The sequence below is a fragment of the Myotis daubentonii genome, chromosome 16, assembly GCF_963259705.1.
Source record: "Myotis daubentonii chromosome 16, mMyoDau2.1, whole genome shotgun sequence".
Taxonomy (NCBI): Eukaryota; Metazoa; Chordata; class Mammalia; order Chiroptera; family Vespertilionidae; genus Myotis; species Myotis daubentonii.
The window spans coordinates 14,760,759-14,776,391 of NC_081855.1; the positions used below are offsets into that span (position 1 = coordinate 14,760,759).

Genomic DNA, 15,633 nt, shown 5'->3' on the forward strand with positions numbered 1-15,633 from the left:
AGCAGCAGGACACACCTCTCTGAGCCTCGGTGGACGCAGCCCCGGCAGCCCCGAGGAGTCTCCGAGGCAGAGAGGCAGAGGGGCGCTAAGGGACCAAACCTGGACGTCACAGGCCGGGGCTGGGCGTCCAGCTGTGGCCCATACACCGTGCACATGTTCAAAAGGCATAACCGATGCCTCCTGTCTCACTTTCCTCGTTTCTGTAGTATCTTCATTTTTAAAAAACTTTAACTTCATTTTTTCCACCACCACCACCATTATCTTCCCACATGTAGTATTTTCCATTGCATTTAGGGAAATACATAATCTGAAATCATCTATAATAATAAAAGCGTAATATGCTAATTAGACCAGACGTCCTTCCGGCTGACCTTCCAGATGAGCCAGGGTTACGAGGGCTGCAGCTGCAGGGTCCGAGCCCCTTGCATGAATTTCATGCATCTGGCCTCTAGTATAGTATGATCGGAAAATATATCAGTCACGCATTAATTATTTGTCTCCCTCTTCGAGGGTTAGCTCTATGATGTCAGGTTCTGTACTTGATGCGATTCCCTGCTGCCTGGCATGTAGCAGGTGCTCAGTTAGTCTAATTTACTAATAAATCCCACTTGTCTAAATGTGTGTGGGCATCACTCAGGGTGACCCACGTGCAGATGGGAAGCCCTCGGCCGGGATGAGCGGTGAGCACCGGCCCAGCCCAGGGGAGGAAGGCCCTGCCTCCTGGGCTTGTTTCCTGAGGCCAAGGGGGCCTCAGTGTTCCTGGGCCCGAAGCACTCCTGGTGCCCAGTGGCACGCCGGGCCACCTCTCATGGGGCGCTGAGTTTGTCATTACGTTGTTTCTGAAAGATTGGTTCGAGTCTAAATCTTCTATCTGCACTACAGCTGAAGGTGAAGGATCTCCAACAACAAACAAACAACCCTTTTAACTATTGGTATGTGTCTCATTGTGCCCCAAATTCATTTATTGAAATCCTGACCCCTAGTACCTTGGGAGGCGACCTTATTCGGAAATAGGATCATTGCAGATGTCACTAGTGAGCTGAGGTTGTGCTGGAGTGGCTGCCGTCATGTGCGCCATCACTGGTGTCCTCATGCAGAGGGGAAATCAGGGCACAGGGATGGGCACCAGGAGACTGGTCCTTGATTACGAAGGCTGTGCCCCTGCAAGCCAAGGAATGCCAAAGCCCACTGAACGGCTCTTACTAGTGACCGGCCTGTGGTCTGGGCAAGCCTTCCCGCTCCCCACTGCTTTTACTGCAAGCTTCCCCTTCATCCCAGCTTCTTATCTTATAGGTAGGAAACTGAATTTCAACCACCTGCTTATTATTCTCATCCACGGGGGAAGGCAAAGAAAGAGTGGAAATTCTTTCTTCCGGTCGTGGGGAAACTGAGCCCCGGAAAGGCTTGGTGCCCAGTTCAAGGCAGTGAGCCGGGGCGGGGGCGGGGCAGCCGTCTGTGGGCCTGCGGAGGTGGCTGAAGGCTGTGGCTGCCTCTTCCTCAGTTGACGTTCACTCTGAACACCCAACGAGTGGCCACGGCGATGCGACCCCCGTTTTATACCTACCCCCTCGGGGGCGGAGGCAGGGTTCCTGGGACAGACAGCAAATGTGCACTTCGTCCTTCCAGAAAACACAGAGAGCCAGGAAAACACGCCTGGCTTTTGCCTGGAGTTGCCTTTCGGTCCACGCCCCGTGCAGCACAGACAGAGCCAGCAGTCCCCTCTCGCCCTCTGCCCCCTCTGCCATCCTGGCCTCTGTGCTCTCCGATGAGCCTCATTAGAGGAGGCGCGGGTCCTTGGGTCTGCAGAGCAGAGAATCTACAAGACACATCCCACTTCTCTGGCTAATACTGACCCTCTCTTACAGCACATTCCAGAGTCTCTTTATATCAGTAACCTATCTCCCACGCCTTTCACACACACCCTCCGGGCCCACCTGAACGAACCGGGCAGAGTGGGGAGGCGACGGGCACCCCACCCTACCACACGAGCTGGAGAAACCGTGTCCTGAAACCTAGCAGGACTTGGCCGGGACACAAGAGCCAGAGAGTATGACCCAGGCAGGCCTCTGCAGGCCCCAGGCTCCTTGCTCCTGGTCCCCAGACATGGCAAAGCCGGCCCCGGGCACCCTGACTCCTCCCGTGCCCGTAACTGGCTTGGCCTCGGCCCATAAACTGTGATGTCAGGATCATTGCTGAGCCGTGAAACAGTTAAGAAACATCCTGCCCCACTGGCTGCCGCGCTCATAAAGGTAGGTCCACGTGTACTTCCTGGTGGCTCCAGACAGAGGCTTGCTCATTTGCCCACACCCAGTGGAGAGAGAGGCAGCAGCAGGCAGGACCGCCACCCTCCCATGCAAATCAGGCCTGGGAGTGCCGCTGGGCTCTGGGGCCATGCTCCCGGGGGGGCCCTGGGGAAGATGCAGCCCCGGCCGCTGTGCGCTCCTCCTCGCCTTGGCCCTCCTGCTCGACGCCCTGGGCCTGGTGCTCCTGCTCCTGGGCATCTTTGCGTCGCTCGATTACTGGGACTTCTTGGTCTACTCTGGGTCCCTGATCATGGCTTTCAGCCTCCTGTTCTGGATCATCTGGTACTCCCTCAACATCAGGCTGCCTCTTGAGAAGCTGGACTTGTAGTGCACCTGTTGGCAGAGGAGAGGGAACACAGGCTTCCTATGAACCTGGGGCTGCTGGCAATCGGAGGAGCGGGGACATGCTGCTCCCACCCAGAATTCCCCCCCCCACCCTCCTCCAGGGAGCAGGTGAGTGCACAGGAGACCTGCCCGGAGGAGTGGCGGGGCTCGGATGAGCTGGGACAGGTTTGGGTCTCTGGAGGCCGAATGGGCAAGCAGCTGGAGGACGACAATGACAGGGTTCTGCCCACCTGGGCCCTGGACCAGGAGTTCACGGGGCAGGTATTTATCCCCTGAGCACCCTCGTCCTTGAGGAAGCCAGAGGAGGGTCCCCGCGGCCCCCTCCACTCCATGGAGGGTTCTGCCACCTGAACAGGAGGTTGTCCCCCAGCTTAGAATGTGGAAGGAAGGGGCCCATCTTGAGGGTCTGCGGGTCTGGCCCCAAACCCTGCTGCGGAGAAAAGCCTTTGGCACGGGGAGAGAAGGGAGAGTTCCCCAAAGGCTGCCTGTGCCCTTGCCTGGGTGCAGGGGGAGGAGACAGAGCAGAACCCCCCAGAACGGCCCTTCTCACCTGCTTCTGCCCTGCACCTGCCCAGGTGGACATGCAGGAGGGCCAGGGCCTGCCTGCACGTCCACTCTCAATGCTCCCGCCTCCTCACGCACCCTCCCATGCAGTCAGCACCCCGAGCCAGCTTGGAAGACCCCCAAATCAAGAGACCAGAGCTGGCCATTTCATTGTTGGAGCTGCACTTTCCAGCCAGGCTAGCGGCTCTGGTGACCACATGTCACCAGAGGCAGATACTTGTAAGATTTCTCACATGGACATGGACCCCCACAGGTGCAGCTGGTCTGGCCCCCAAGCCCTGAATGAGAGATGGGCAGCTGTTCCCAGGGGAACACAGTCAAAGCCCCTGTTGGTTGGAGATAGTTACCCACCTCCCACCCCCACCCCCAGGGGGACAGGGACCTGTGCTCAGGAGCAGCTGGGCACTCCCTTCTGCGTTCCAGGTGTAAGGGCAAAGGTCATTGCTGGTTGGAAGGAGGAAATAATCTTTTTATTTTTCTGGTGTCTTTTCTGGGAATTCCATCTGACCCTCAGAACTGAGGGACAAGAGCAGCAGTTTGAAGAGGTTTCAGAGGGTGGGGTGGTCCCGCCCTGCCAGATGAAAGGAAAAGAGAAGTCACCCTGCCTGGGTGCCTGCGTCCCGCTCAGAGCAACACTGGTTCCCAGGTGACGCTGAGCAGGCTGCATGATGCTCTGAGCCTCGGTATTCTCATCTGCAAAATGAAGACAGTCCCTGCCTTGTTTTTGCAAAGATGGGGAATAGGGGAGGCAGGACAAGGCTCCTTGCAACCATGTCACAGGTTGTTAGTGAACATGCAATGCGGGGTGAACAAGCTCACCCAGAGTCCCAACTGGGGGGACTTTGGCGCACCTCGAACCGGCGGTGGCGGGGTCCCCTCCCGGTGAGCATGATGACACAGGAGGGCTCCCTAACAAGTTCGCTCCTTCACCGGACGCCTCAGGCACCGTGCCAGGCACCAGGCTGCTGCAGAGTCAGACACGCGAGGTCTCTACCCTCGGGGAGCTCCGGTCGGGTGAGAGGCAGACAGTAACCTCGTGTTCTCACTAACGGATACATCAGCAGGTCAGGCGAGGACCGGGAAGAGGGGCAGCACCTCACGTGGGACGTGCGCAGAAACAGGCACAGGAGGGGGAGCGTTCCAGGGAGAGGCGCTGGCTGGAGCAAAGGTCCTGGTGAGGAGGAAGTGGGGAGCGCAGGGCAGAGGGCGAGTGCACCAGAAGTCAGCGCCTGCGTGGTCTTTATCTTAAGAACCATTAGAAGATAAATATTAGAGATGTGAGCAGGGTGACGACGACAATGATGATGACCAGTTCAAGGCCATTTGGGCAGCTAAGTCACGCCCCCATATCCAGGGGCCGCAGTGTGGGGCTCCTTGCCCTGCACGTCCTTCTCATTAAAAAGACACGCTCAATAGCCCACAGTGAAGAGCATGGGCCCAGACCCCGCTGTCTGGTGTGCATCCAGTTTTAGTCCTTACTAGCTGTGTGACCTGTGTGACCTAGCAAGTTACTCCACCTCTCTGTGCCCTGGTTTCCGAATCAGCGAAACAAGATGGTGCTGATAATCACCCTCGGTCAGAGGTGACATTAGTAGCAGCATGCAGCTCACAGGGATGCTGCCCACAGCACCGTACCCGTGCTGGTTAAGTAAACCTCCGTCACGATGCCGGCGGCCAGGGTGTTCTTACACAGGGAGACCTCTCTGAGGCACATGGTCATTCTTAAGAGAGTGATGGCTTTAAGATTTGCAGTAGATACAAGAGTGAGAGCCACCCCGGCCCACCGGGCTTTGTCTAGGAGCAGAGGGCCCTCCAAAGTTGTGAGATGCACTGCACTCTCCATGGAACACCATCATGCAAACATCACTTTCACCTTTTCAGTCCCCAAACTCTGTGTTCCACGGGACCCTCAAAGCCAGCGGCCGTTTGGTCTCGCCTCCCTCAGGCCCTCCATCCCTTGCTACGACGTCCGGGGCTGGCTTCGTGTGACAGGTTAGTGTGGGCTGGGCCCTGCCATTCAGGAGCCTGCTCACTTATGGGACTTGCCCACCACCCGCTGGATGACCCTGGGCAAGTCCTCTTACTTCCCTTTAGAGTAGGAGATGGTCTGAGAAGAGGTTTCAAACTGTGCTCTGCAGAGGCGTCCAGGGGGCTGGAGAGTGAGCGGGGGAAGGGCAGCACCCACCCCCATGCTGGCTCTTATCTACCGAAATTTCCCGGGAGGCTTCCTGGGAACCCAAGTTCTGAGGCTAAAAGATATTCCTGATCACGGCACCTCTCAATCCCCTCACACTGTGACCTTTGGCCAGGGCGTCACCTGTGCCCACAGTCCTGGTTTAGACAGTTTGTGACTGGCTCTGCCAGTTCTGCTGTCCTCAGTGGAGAAGAACGCGGAGGGGGCGGGGGGGCGGGGGCGGGGGCAGGGTCCTTTACTCAAAACGTAAGGGAGGACAGGGCAGGGCAGGGGGCCCCACAGCCCTCGCCTGCAGCTTGCAGGGGCTGGAGACCTGGCTGCTATCGCTCCAAGGCCCCGGGAGCTTCAGGGGTGAGCGGCTCATTGTTACGGCCCAACTGTAACCAAGCGAGACGTCATCAGTGGTCAGGGCATCCCTCAAGGTATGTGTGCGCCGTGTTCCACCTGCTGGGCACTTCCTGTAGATTCCCAAGGGGAGGACTCTTGTCCTTTTGTTATTGTTTTTAATTATTATATTTTTTAATCCTCACCCAAAGACATGCTTTTATTGATTTTAGGGAGAGAAAGGGAGAGGGAGAGAAACATCGATGTGAGAGAGAAACATCCATCGGCCGCCTCCTGCACGCACCTTCACCGGGGATCGAACCCCAAACCTTTGGGTGCACGGGACAATGCTTCAACCAACGGAGCCACACCAGCCAGGGCAGGACTCATCCTTTTATAAGGGGGGGTAAGGTTAAACTCCCCACAAATATACACACTCACACCATACTCATATGTCAGCACTTCCTCCACACACACACCCTCATGTGACACACCCATATTCCCCATATACACCTCAGAAACACGTGCACACTCTCACAAACACACACCTTCATGTGACACACCCATATTCCCCATATACACCTCAGAAACACGTGCACACTCCCACAAACACACACCTACCTCTCCCATTGCCCACACACATCCACTCTGTGCACAGATCCACTCTCCCCACACACCCATAGTCTCACCTACTCCTACACACACATCAACACCCCCCACACAGCACACGATCCTCCCCCACTGCCCACACATACACACCAACACACCCCCACATAAAAACCTCACACCACATCCACCCTATTCACACACACACACATACACACACACAGCCCCTCTCCCCTGCCACACACATGCCAAACACAAACCCACACAAACGCACCATCCCAGCAACCAAAGCTGAGCGGTGGGCTCAAAGCCTTGAGCTGTGAGGGAGGCTTGCTCCTGGCCCCACTCGACTCTTCACACACACACACACACACACACACACACACACACACACACACACGCCTCTCTGCCCACTGAGGGGAGGGGCCGGGGCAGCTGCCAAGTCTGCCCCGTGGGTGAGAGGCCTCCTGCTGGGGCTGCGAGGGCCCACATTTCTCCCTGGAGGCATTTGCACTCTCGAGGGAGAGATAAAGCAGGTATGCAGCACCTCACAAAGTACACAGAAAATGGAAAGTGCGTGCCACGAGATAAGCACGGTCTTGCACGGGCTCTGAGAGCCAAGCCCAGGAAGAGAGCCTCCCGCCAGGTGGGGAGGGGCCACCTGTGGTGTCAGAAGCCTGGCCTGGTCCTGAGGTGACAGGCAGAGGTGGCATCTGGGCCGATGCAGAAGGGGAAGACTTAGAGTGTCCTGGGAGAGTGAGCAGGAGTGGCTGGGGTTGGGGGGCTCCCTGGAGGACTGAGATGCGGATCCTGACGCTGGGAAAGCAAGAAAGGGCCTTCGCTAACTTGAGGGGCTGGAGAGGGACGGGGCTAGGCTTTGCCGGGGGAGGGGGGGCGGGGAGAGTAGCTGGGTGTCTAGTGCGGGATGGGCTGGAGAGGAGAGGGAGGGGAGAGGGAGACCATGGGAAGCTCAGGTGGCAGGTGAGAGAGTGGCCTGAAATGATGGCGTGGGAAGGAGAGGAGGCGCAGGGACAGCGTGAGCAGAGGACAGACAGGACCCACAGGTGTCCTCACAGCTGCAGACAGCATTGCCGCCCACAGACGAGGGGCGTCAGGAGAAGGCACGGGTTTGGTTAAAATGATGCATTTTCCTTCGCACATGCGGAGTTGGAGATGGAAGTGGTATTTATGAACAGAACTACCTAATTGGAACCGAATGCACAGATTTTAAACTCAGGAGGGAGAACAGGCCTGGAGATGGACGTCGGGGCTGCAGGAATGGATGTGGAGGAGATGGTAGAGGGTGAGAAGTAGAGAGAAATAGGAAGAAAACGTGTTGTGGGGAGTGGGGGGTTAGGGGGATGGGCAGGAACCCTGAGAGTCCCCCAAAGAGGCACACTATCCCAGCTCACCCTATCAGCAACACTGAGAGGAAAGTTATTATCGCTCCCCTTTTACAGATAAGCTATCGAGGAGCGCAGAGGCTAAATAGGGTGCCCAACATAATGGAACGAGTAGGCGATAGAGCCAGATGGTGAAACCGGTGCGTCTGACCCTTGTTCCCACTCTGTCTGCACTCGGGCTGGGCAAGCTGGCCTCTGTGTCTGTGAGTAGGTGGGTTTTCTTGGGACACAGTTGGGATCCTCGGCTCCTGCGTGGCTGCTTCATGCTGAAACGACAGAGTCGAGGAGACTGTTTGCCTGCAACGCTGACGACCTGGCCTTTTACAGATGTAGTTTGCTGCCCTGAACTAGCCATGGCTACTTCCCACAGGAGCCGAGGTCAGAACCCTGAGTTAGGTTTGCCTTTGGGGACTGGGAGAAGGAAGGCGGGTGGGGACCCCAGAGAGAATTCCCAGGAGTAATAATGGGCAATACGGGGGGGTGGGGGGGAAGGGGTGGCAAAGAGGAAGAAGGAGAACACGAGACCAAGATCGGGGAGCTGACCACCCAACACCCCAGAGCTGTCAGGAAGGTCGTGTCCTGTGGAAAGGGGGTTGGACTTGGCAATGAGACTTTATCAGTAGATGGTGGGAACAAATATGAGAGCAGCTGCTCAGGTGTCTAAGGACTGAGTGCAGATTAGTCTTCAAAGTATTGGGTGACAAAGTGGCGGGAGCAAGACTGTGGTGGCATAGCCTGTTTGAAGCATGAGTTTTTCCGAGGAAGGGATACAGAAAATTGAGCAGGATGTTAAATGGAGGAGAGGGGCCATGGAGAGGAAAAGAGGACATTCAAGTCACAAAGAAAAACAGGGGGGTGTCTGGCCATGTCCAAGGTGGAGGTGGGGGGCGGGATTCAGAACCCAGAGAGCCGAGATCAGCTTTGCCTGAAAGGAAAGGGTGGGAGAGGGAGCTGAGATTTGATGAGCTCCCCAATATTTCTTGGGCCAAACACCTTCTCCATTGTCATTATCTCAGTTGGCGTTCACAGCTCTTGAGATCCGGTCACAAATCCTCACAACACAGGTGGGAAACGAGTCTCAGCGAGGTGTCACGACTGGCCCGTGAAATGGTGCTGTTGGGGGGCAGCTGCAGAGTGGGCCCCAGGCCAGCTGACGCGGAGCACCAGGCTGGTGTCACGCACACAGGCCTGAAAGGACGCACTCGGGTCTCAGGCTGATCATTTTGTCTTCATTACTCGGCACAGGTCCCCTCTGATGGAGACGCCTCAGAGCACGAGGCCCGTCGTGTGCCAGGGTGCAGGGGTGCCAGAGGCTGCACCGAGAAACATTCCAGCAGCCACCGGCATGCCCATGAACGGCCGTGATGCCAGGCTCCGTCCAGACTCCGGCGCCCTGTCCCAGTCTACTGACGCCCCTGCCGTGCCCACCTGCCCCAGAAGGGCCTGGGCAGCCTCCGAGTTCTCCCACTGGAGCTCCCATGGCAGCAACCCTGCTGAGGGCTTAGACACCAGCAGAGAAGTCCCGTCCCCGCTGCTCCTCCGGCCAACGTCCTTTTAAAGACTAGCGATTGGAACCAAGCACCGATGTCCACATGGCATCCCCCGAGCATCGCTCACACCGCACCCCGGCACCCCCTCCTCCTCAGCTCTGACTGCTGAGCCCAGCGGGCTCCCCTCATCCATCTCTTGGCCCCATCCCCTTGGCACAGGGCAGCAGATGTCAGCATGTTTCTTGCAGAAGCAAATGCATAGCCAATGTTGGGCAAGAGGCCATGCTCCACAGTGCTGGACGCTGGGTGCTGTTACACAGCCCCACCCGCACGCACAGCCCGGCCACACGGTCGGCCCACGTGGAGCTCAGCAACTGAAACCCTCGGGGCGTTTTCTAATAAGCAAGCGAGGCCTCCGCTATGCTGCCCAGGCATTATTTATTTCTCGATCCCCAGAGCAGGACTTTATTTTTATCTTCATTCAATTTCATCTAGTCAGATGCAGCCCAACCACAGAGACTTGGGGACCACCCTCTGGAGGCTGATCGGCTGTGCTCTGCTTGCCACTGTGCTCTGCTCACCACTGTGCTCCATAATTTATGTATCCTGGCCTACTTTTGTACCTTTTATTTATATTTCACCCTAAAAGTGTATGTGTCTCATATACGCTGCCTCAGCCCTCGTATGGTATGATCTGAATAAAGAAGTTGACGTGGCCTTTGGTAAAACATGCGATGACAGATTCCCATCTGCGTGGTCTTCTGACGGGGCTCAAACTCCCAGCCCTGTCACCCTCTCTCTCCCCAGTAGCTTCACTGCCTCCGTGCAGGCCTTGGATGCTGCACTCGGCGCAGCACCTCCTGGAAGGCATGCAGAGAGCCCGGCATGATGGAGACAGGTTCCAGGGGTGGGCAAACTTTTTGACTCGAGGGCCACAATGGGTTCTTAAACTGGACCGGAGGGCCGGAACAAAAGCATGGATGGAGTGTTTGTGTGAACTAATATAAATTCAAAGTAAACATCATTACATAAAAGGGTACGGTCTTTTTTTTTTTTTTAGTTTTATTCATTTCAAACGGGCCGTAGTTTGCCCACGGCTGGGTTAGCCTGACCCCCTGGAATCTTTTGGAAGTTCTGTACTCAGCCACTGCCTGGCTTCTCAGAATCCAGCTAGTCTCAAAGCACAGTGCCTGGCCCATATTTGAACCTCAATAAATATTTGTTAAGTGAGTGAGTAATTTAAAAAAAATGGGGATTAGGCTGTCTCAACACCCGAAGAGATATCATGAAAGAACATTCTAGATACGACATTAAGGAAAAGAAAGATTAGAACCTGCCTTGACTCTCTTTACTTGCTGATTTCCCCTGTTAACTATTCTCCGTGTGTCCTGCCTGCCCACACGCAGGGAGGAAGCAATTCCTCTCTCAGCTCTGTCGCCACACAGAGGGAAAAGTCGCCTATAACCAAAGTCACTCTCAGCGGTTCCTTAGCAAGACACTGTGTTGGAGGCCACATAACTTCTTTTCACGAGACCCACCCAGTTGTTTGTTCATTCTAGAAATGGAATGCGTTTGTTTCTTTGCTGGGAACAAAAGCAATAGTTGGCTTTCATTTCGCAGCAGCCACATTGTTCAAAATATGCAAATCCTGAAAAACTCGGCTTGTGCTCAGCCCAGAGAGTATGTTGCATCTGTGAGGCTGGGGAGCTGAGCTGAGCTGAGCTGAGCAGCAGCTGCAGATTCCGACCCCTGACATCACACTCCCCTCCAGGGAGTGTCTCACGTTACTTACATCTCCCTCTCCTCCTTCCGCCTGGCTGTCAGCGTGCAATCTAAGGCGGTTCCCCACCTAGTGCGCTTGTGCAGCTCCTGAACTATCACAGGGCACGCTTCTGTAGGGTGGGCACCTCCCGGGCACCTCCCGCTGCTGCCGAGAATGGGTGCCGAGTGAAGCTGTGATCAGGGAAGTAGGAGGTGAACTGAACTCAGTGCCCCTGGAAAACTGGAGAGGGCTACACGAGAGGGCTTCCTGCAACTTACTTTCAGCCTCCTGGGCACCCTGATTCAGGGCTAGAACTGGGAAGCCACACTTAGGCATTGGAAATTGGGGTAACCCCTCTTGGACCTGGTGTGGTCTGCAGCTCACTGGCTGCTGGAACAATGCCCAGGGACCCGTATGGCACAAACTGAGGCCTCAAGGACTGGACTCAACCTTAGAGACCATGAGAGCGGCACTACTCACACTGTGTGCAGATCACCTGGGGTCCTGCTAAATGCTGCTTCTGACTCAGCAAGTCTGGGGAGGGGCCTGAGACTGCATTTCTGATGAGCTCCTAGATCAGCGGTTCTCAACCTGTGGGTCGCGGCCCCTTTGGGGGTCGAACGACCCTTTCACAGGGGTCGCCTAAATACATCCTGCATATCAGATATTTACATTACGATTCATAACAGTAGCAACATTACAGTTATGAAGTAGCAGCGAAAATCATTTTATGGTTGGGGGTCACCACAACATGAGGAGCTATTAAAGGGTCGCGGCATTAGGAAGGTTGAGAACCACTGTCCTAGATGGTACCCCTGCTCCTAGCCACAGGACATTTAGAAGACCAAGGATCATGAGCAACCTGCTATTTCAGAGATGGGGAAACTGAAGCCAGAGATGAAGTGACCGTTCCAAGTCCAAGCAGCTGAAAAGTAGCAGGTCCAGGGCTGGGGCCCAGGTCTCCAGGCCTCCAGGCCTCCAGGCAGCCAGGCAAGTCCTCTTTCCCATCCATAAGCTGCTAACTGGCCTCCCCAGAGCCTTCGGAGCCTCGGGCAGAACGAGCAGGGTAGTGGTGGGTGGGGGTGTGCCAGAGGGAGGTGAGGCACGCTCATGCGGCAGGTGAGTCATGAGCCATGGTGCCTCAGGCCTCAGTCTGGCTATGCCGGGTGCCTGGGAACGCGCTCCTGAGCAGCCTCCACGCTCCTCTGCATCACTGTGGATGCCAGAGCCGTGAGGGCATGAGTGCCCATCACACAGGCAAGGCAGGGTGCAGAGGGAGGAGGGCACGTCTCCACTGGGCAGGCCACAGGCAGCTGAGCCAGAGCAGATCTGGACTTGCCCTCCCAGACAGTTCTCCCAGGGGCTCGGCCGAGGGAGCCTCCGACCCCTCTCCAGGGCCACCTCTGGGGCCCCTCATCCTGTCTGGTCCTTGGAAGGCATTGGGGTTTTTTCAGTGCCCGACCTCAGTCAACTCTGCCACTTACAGGCAAAGTGACCTCCCAGGCCAGCGGTTCTCAACCTGTGGGTTGCGACCCCTTTGGGGTCGAACGACCCTTTCACAGGGGTCGCCTAAGACCATCAGAAAACACACATATAATTACATATTGTTTTTGTGATTAATCACTATGCTTTAATTATGTTCAATTTGTAACAATTGAAATTGGGGGTCACCACAACATGAGGAACTGTATTAAAGGGTCGTGGCATTAGGAAGGTTGAGAACCACTGTCCTAGGCGGTCCTTGCATTAGAGGATCGTAGTAAAGTCCTCCCCATCGCCAGGGCCCATGGATTCGGCATGGTCGTCTCAGACCCCACAGCCTCCGACATGGGCACATCCCTCACCGCGTCTCTGTTCTTAAAACATAGAGCTACACTTAGGTCATCCCTTCAGACTCTAATGACCCAGGACTGTAGGACCTCTGTCATCTACGGCCATTTAAAGTCAAGTCCTGCCACTAATGAAGTCCACACCTCACACTACCTCATTCCCACGGTTTACCACAGAGGTGACTGAGAGGGGCCCACAAACCCAGGGGAAGATGGGCATACGGGGATACGGGGGGGGGGGGGGCGGGGGGAGTCCAGCCAGGCCCTGCAGCCCACTCCCAATCAGTAGAGCTGTAAAGCCTCTAGAATTCAACTCATTTCTCGGTGAAATTAAAGTGGTGGGGGGGGGCGGGAGGAAAGAGGGGGCCCATCCTGGCTGACCACAAGCTGAGTCTATCACTGCTGAGGTCGACCCAGAAACTCATTTGCATGAGAGACCAAAGAGCCTTCTGGGTAAAAACCAACACGAAGGGAAAAGGGAGTCAGACAGACAAGTTTGGCCTGGTAACCGGGACAACACCGTATGTTCAGCTTCCTTCATCTTACAACAACCCCATCTGTTCTATAGGAAGGATTAGGCGGCTTTTTGGAGAAAAAAAAAATCTGTATGTGGTGCTGGGGGTCCTTGTCTCAACGCTTGGAGGCATCCAGCGTAAAGTTGGGGTGTACTAGTTCCTGGTAGACAGAATGGTATCTGGCAGAAGAGGGAATGAAAGAGTAAATCACTCTTGTCAGGGATATTTGGATGAAAGGCTCAGACGGTTAGAAACTAACTGCAGTTATACCCTGAGTTTTAGGGGGGGGGGGCGGGAAAGCAAAAATACCGCTCAGAGTTTGGTGTGCAGTGAGCTGGCAGCCACCCTGAGCAGCGCGGGAGCGGCCCCGCCCTGGGAGCGCCCTGGGCATCTCAGCATCCGGCCGCGTGGCTTTGAACCGTGTCTGCGAGCAGCTGAGCATTATCTTAATTATCTGTGCCTGGTTAGCAAGATGCGCCCTGAGGTACCAGGAAAGCCGGGAGGGCGCCTGAGAGGGTTATGCTTAGCATAAGACGGAACGTAATTAGGGGTTTCAACTGTGCACGCGAGGCATGTTGGGTCTGGGACACTGACACCTTTTTCCATATAAGTTCCTGGTAATCGCGCCTTCACTTAATGACATTCGGTTGATGAGGGGTTTTACAGGAACGCTGCTCCGTTTCCTGTTGCGGGGACCTGTACCTGCCTGGGAAGGCCAGGCTCCTGGGTGAGAGTGTTGTCCGTGGCCAAGATCTTCACAGCAGCCCTACAGTCCCCTTCCTCCCTTCATTCCTTTCTTCAGCAAATACTCGTCTCTGGCCTCAGTCTCCCTGATCCCAGACACTGTCCACTGCCCCTGCTGGAGGTCCTTTAGTGCTTGCAGCTGGTAACTATCAGGAATGTCCGGGGCTCTATCCTAGACCCACCCGATGAGAGGCTCCAGGCGTTGGGGGGCGGGCAGAGGAATTAATTTAGCGGCGCTCAGGGGACTCCGAGGCACCGCTCCGGAGTCTGAAACTACCAGAAGGACCTTTTCAGCTGACCCTGCGCTTGGACACTGCCCTCTGAGTGACCCCTCTCTCCCACTGTCTCCCAGGGCGCAGGGAGTCTGGCTGCGCTGCCCAGCACCAGGCGGCTCTGCCAGCTGTGAGGAACCCTGAGTGCTGCCAGCCCGCACGGTCCCCATCGCCTGTGACCCTGCCAACCTGGGAGGTGGCAGCGGGGGGGAGGGAGGGGAGGGGGAGCACACTGGCTTTTCCTCGTCTCACCTGCACTTTATTGTCAGGAGAACCAAGGCTGCCATTGTTCAGGGAGACAGTCAGGAGGCTGTCGGAGCTGGTGTAGGGAAAAGGGGGAAGGAGCCAGGGGAGCCCAGGGCAGGGGCATTGAGGGGTGAGATGGTGGGGGGACACGGTGAGGGTGACAGGAACGCCACGGAAGTGAGAAACGGAGGTGGGAGGATGGGGGAAATGTGTGGCCCCTGCACCAGCGGCAGCAGCAGAGTCACGTGGGGCCATGTTAGACATGAACATCCGTGGTCTCAGCCCCGGCGTTCGGAACCAGGGACTCGGAAAGTTGAGCCCATTTGTGTGTTTAAAAGCTCCCCCAGGGGTTCTGGGGCACACATCGCTTGAGACGCTCTGGGCTGAACAGCTGTTATTTTAGGCAGGCATGCGGCCCTCATCCTGGTTTTTTCCAATGTTTTTGAAATTCTGCCTTGGGCATGGGGACCCAGGAGAGAGTGACAGGGGTCTCTAGTGTGAGTCACACACAGATGCCGCTTGCTCTTGTCCCGTGGAGTCCCGAACCTTCCGCGCAGAGACGAAGGAAATGGCTGTCACCTCTGCGCTCTCCGTGGCCCCCCTGGGCCATGGGCACTGTGGCTGCTGGCAGCTCTGGGCCGGGCACCTTTTGCCGGGAGGGCGATGGGGCTGGGGACAACCCTAAGGAGCCTCTGTCCTGTGTTCCTTCCCAGCTGATTCAACATCAAGATGCTCCTTTATTATTTTTCTACCAAATATCCCTCATCTTGGAATATAAGACTAATCACTAAGGAATAACTCATTCATTTCCCCATGATTTATTCATCAAACACATCCATAACTGGGTAGGCGAAAAGCAGACACAGATGGAGTGTGATTTCCATTAGAGTTTCGAAACGTTGAAAACAATCCATTACAACGGCCACAACCCCAGGGACCTGGGAGGGCCACGTGGAAGGAGAGTCCAGCTCTCAGCCGCTGTGTGAACAGAGGGGAGGGACACAGTCAAACAATGGCCAACAAGCTCGCAGGCTCT

At 56.0% G+C, this 15,633-nt stretch overlaps 1 protein-coding gene across 5 annotated transcripts; it reads left to right on the forward strand.

Moving 5' to 3' along the window:
• The first annotated feature begins 1,540 nt into the window (after positions 1 to 1,540).
• Positions 1,541 to 9,945, forward strand: TMEM238L (transmembrane protein 238 like). Of its 5 annotated transcripts, XM_059668606.1 has the most exons (4): positions 1,541 to 2,756; positions 5,986 to 7,639; positions 8,067 to 8,117; positions 8,985 to 9,945. In XM_059668606.1, exon 1 carries the CDS (start codon positions 2,392 to 2,394, stop codon positions 2,629 to 2,631), a length of 240 nt encoding a protein of 79 aa, XP_059524589.1. In that variant the 5' UTR covers positions 1,541 to 2,391; the 3' UTR covers positions 2,632 to 2,756; positions 5,986 to 7,639; positions 8,067 to 8,117; positions 8,985 to 9,945. The 5 variants fall into 5 exon arrangements, 1 of the variants encoding a protein (XP_059524589.1); XR_009449074.1 differs by lacking the exons at positions 1,541 to 2,756; positions 5,986 to 7,639 and adding an exon at positions 2,763 to 2,909; XR_009449073.1 differs by lacking the exons at positions 5,986 to 7,639; positions 8,067 to 8,117 and having other exon boundaries at positions 2,631 to 2,756.
• The last annotated feature ends 5,688 nt before the right edge of the window (positions 9,946 to 15,633 follow it).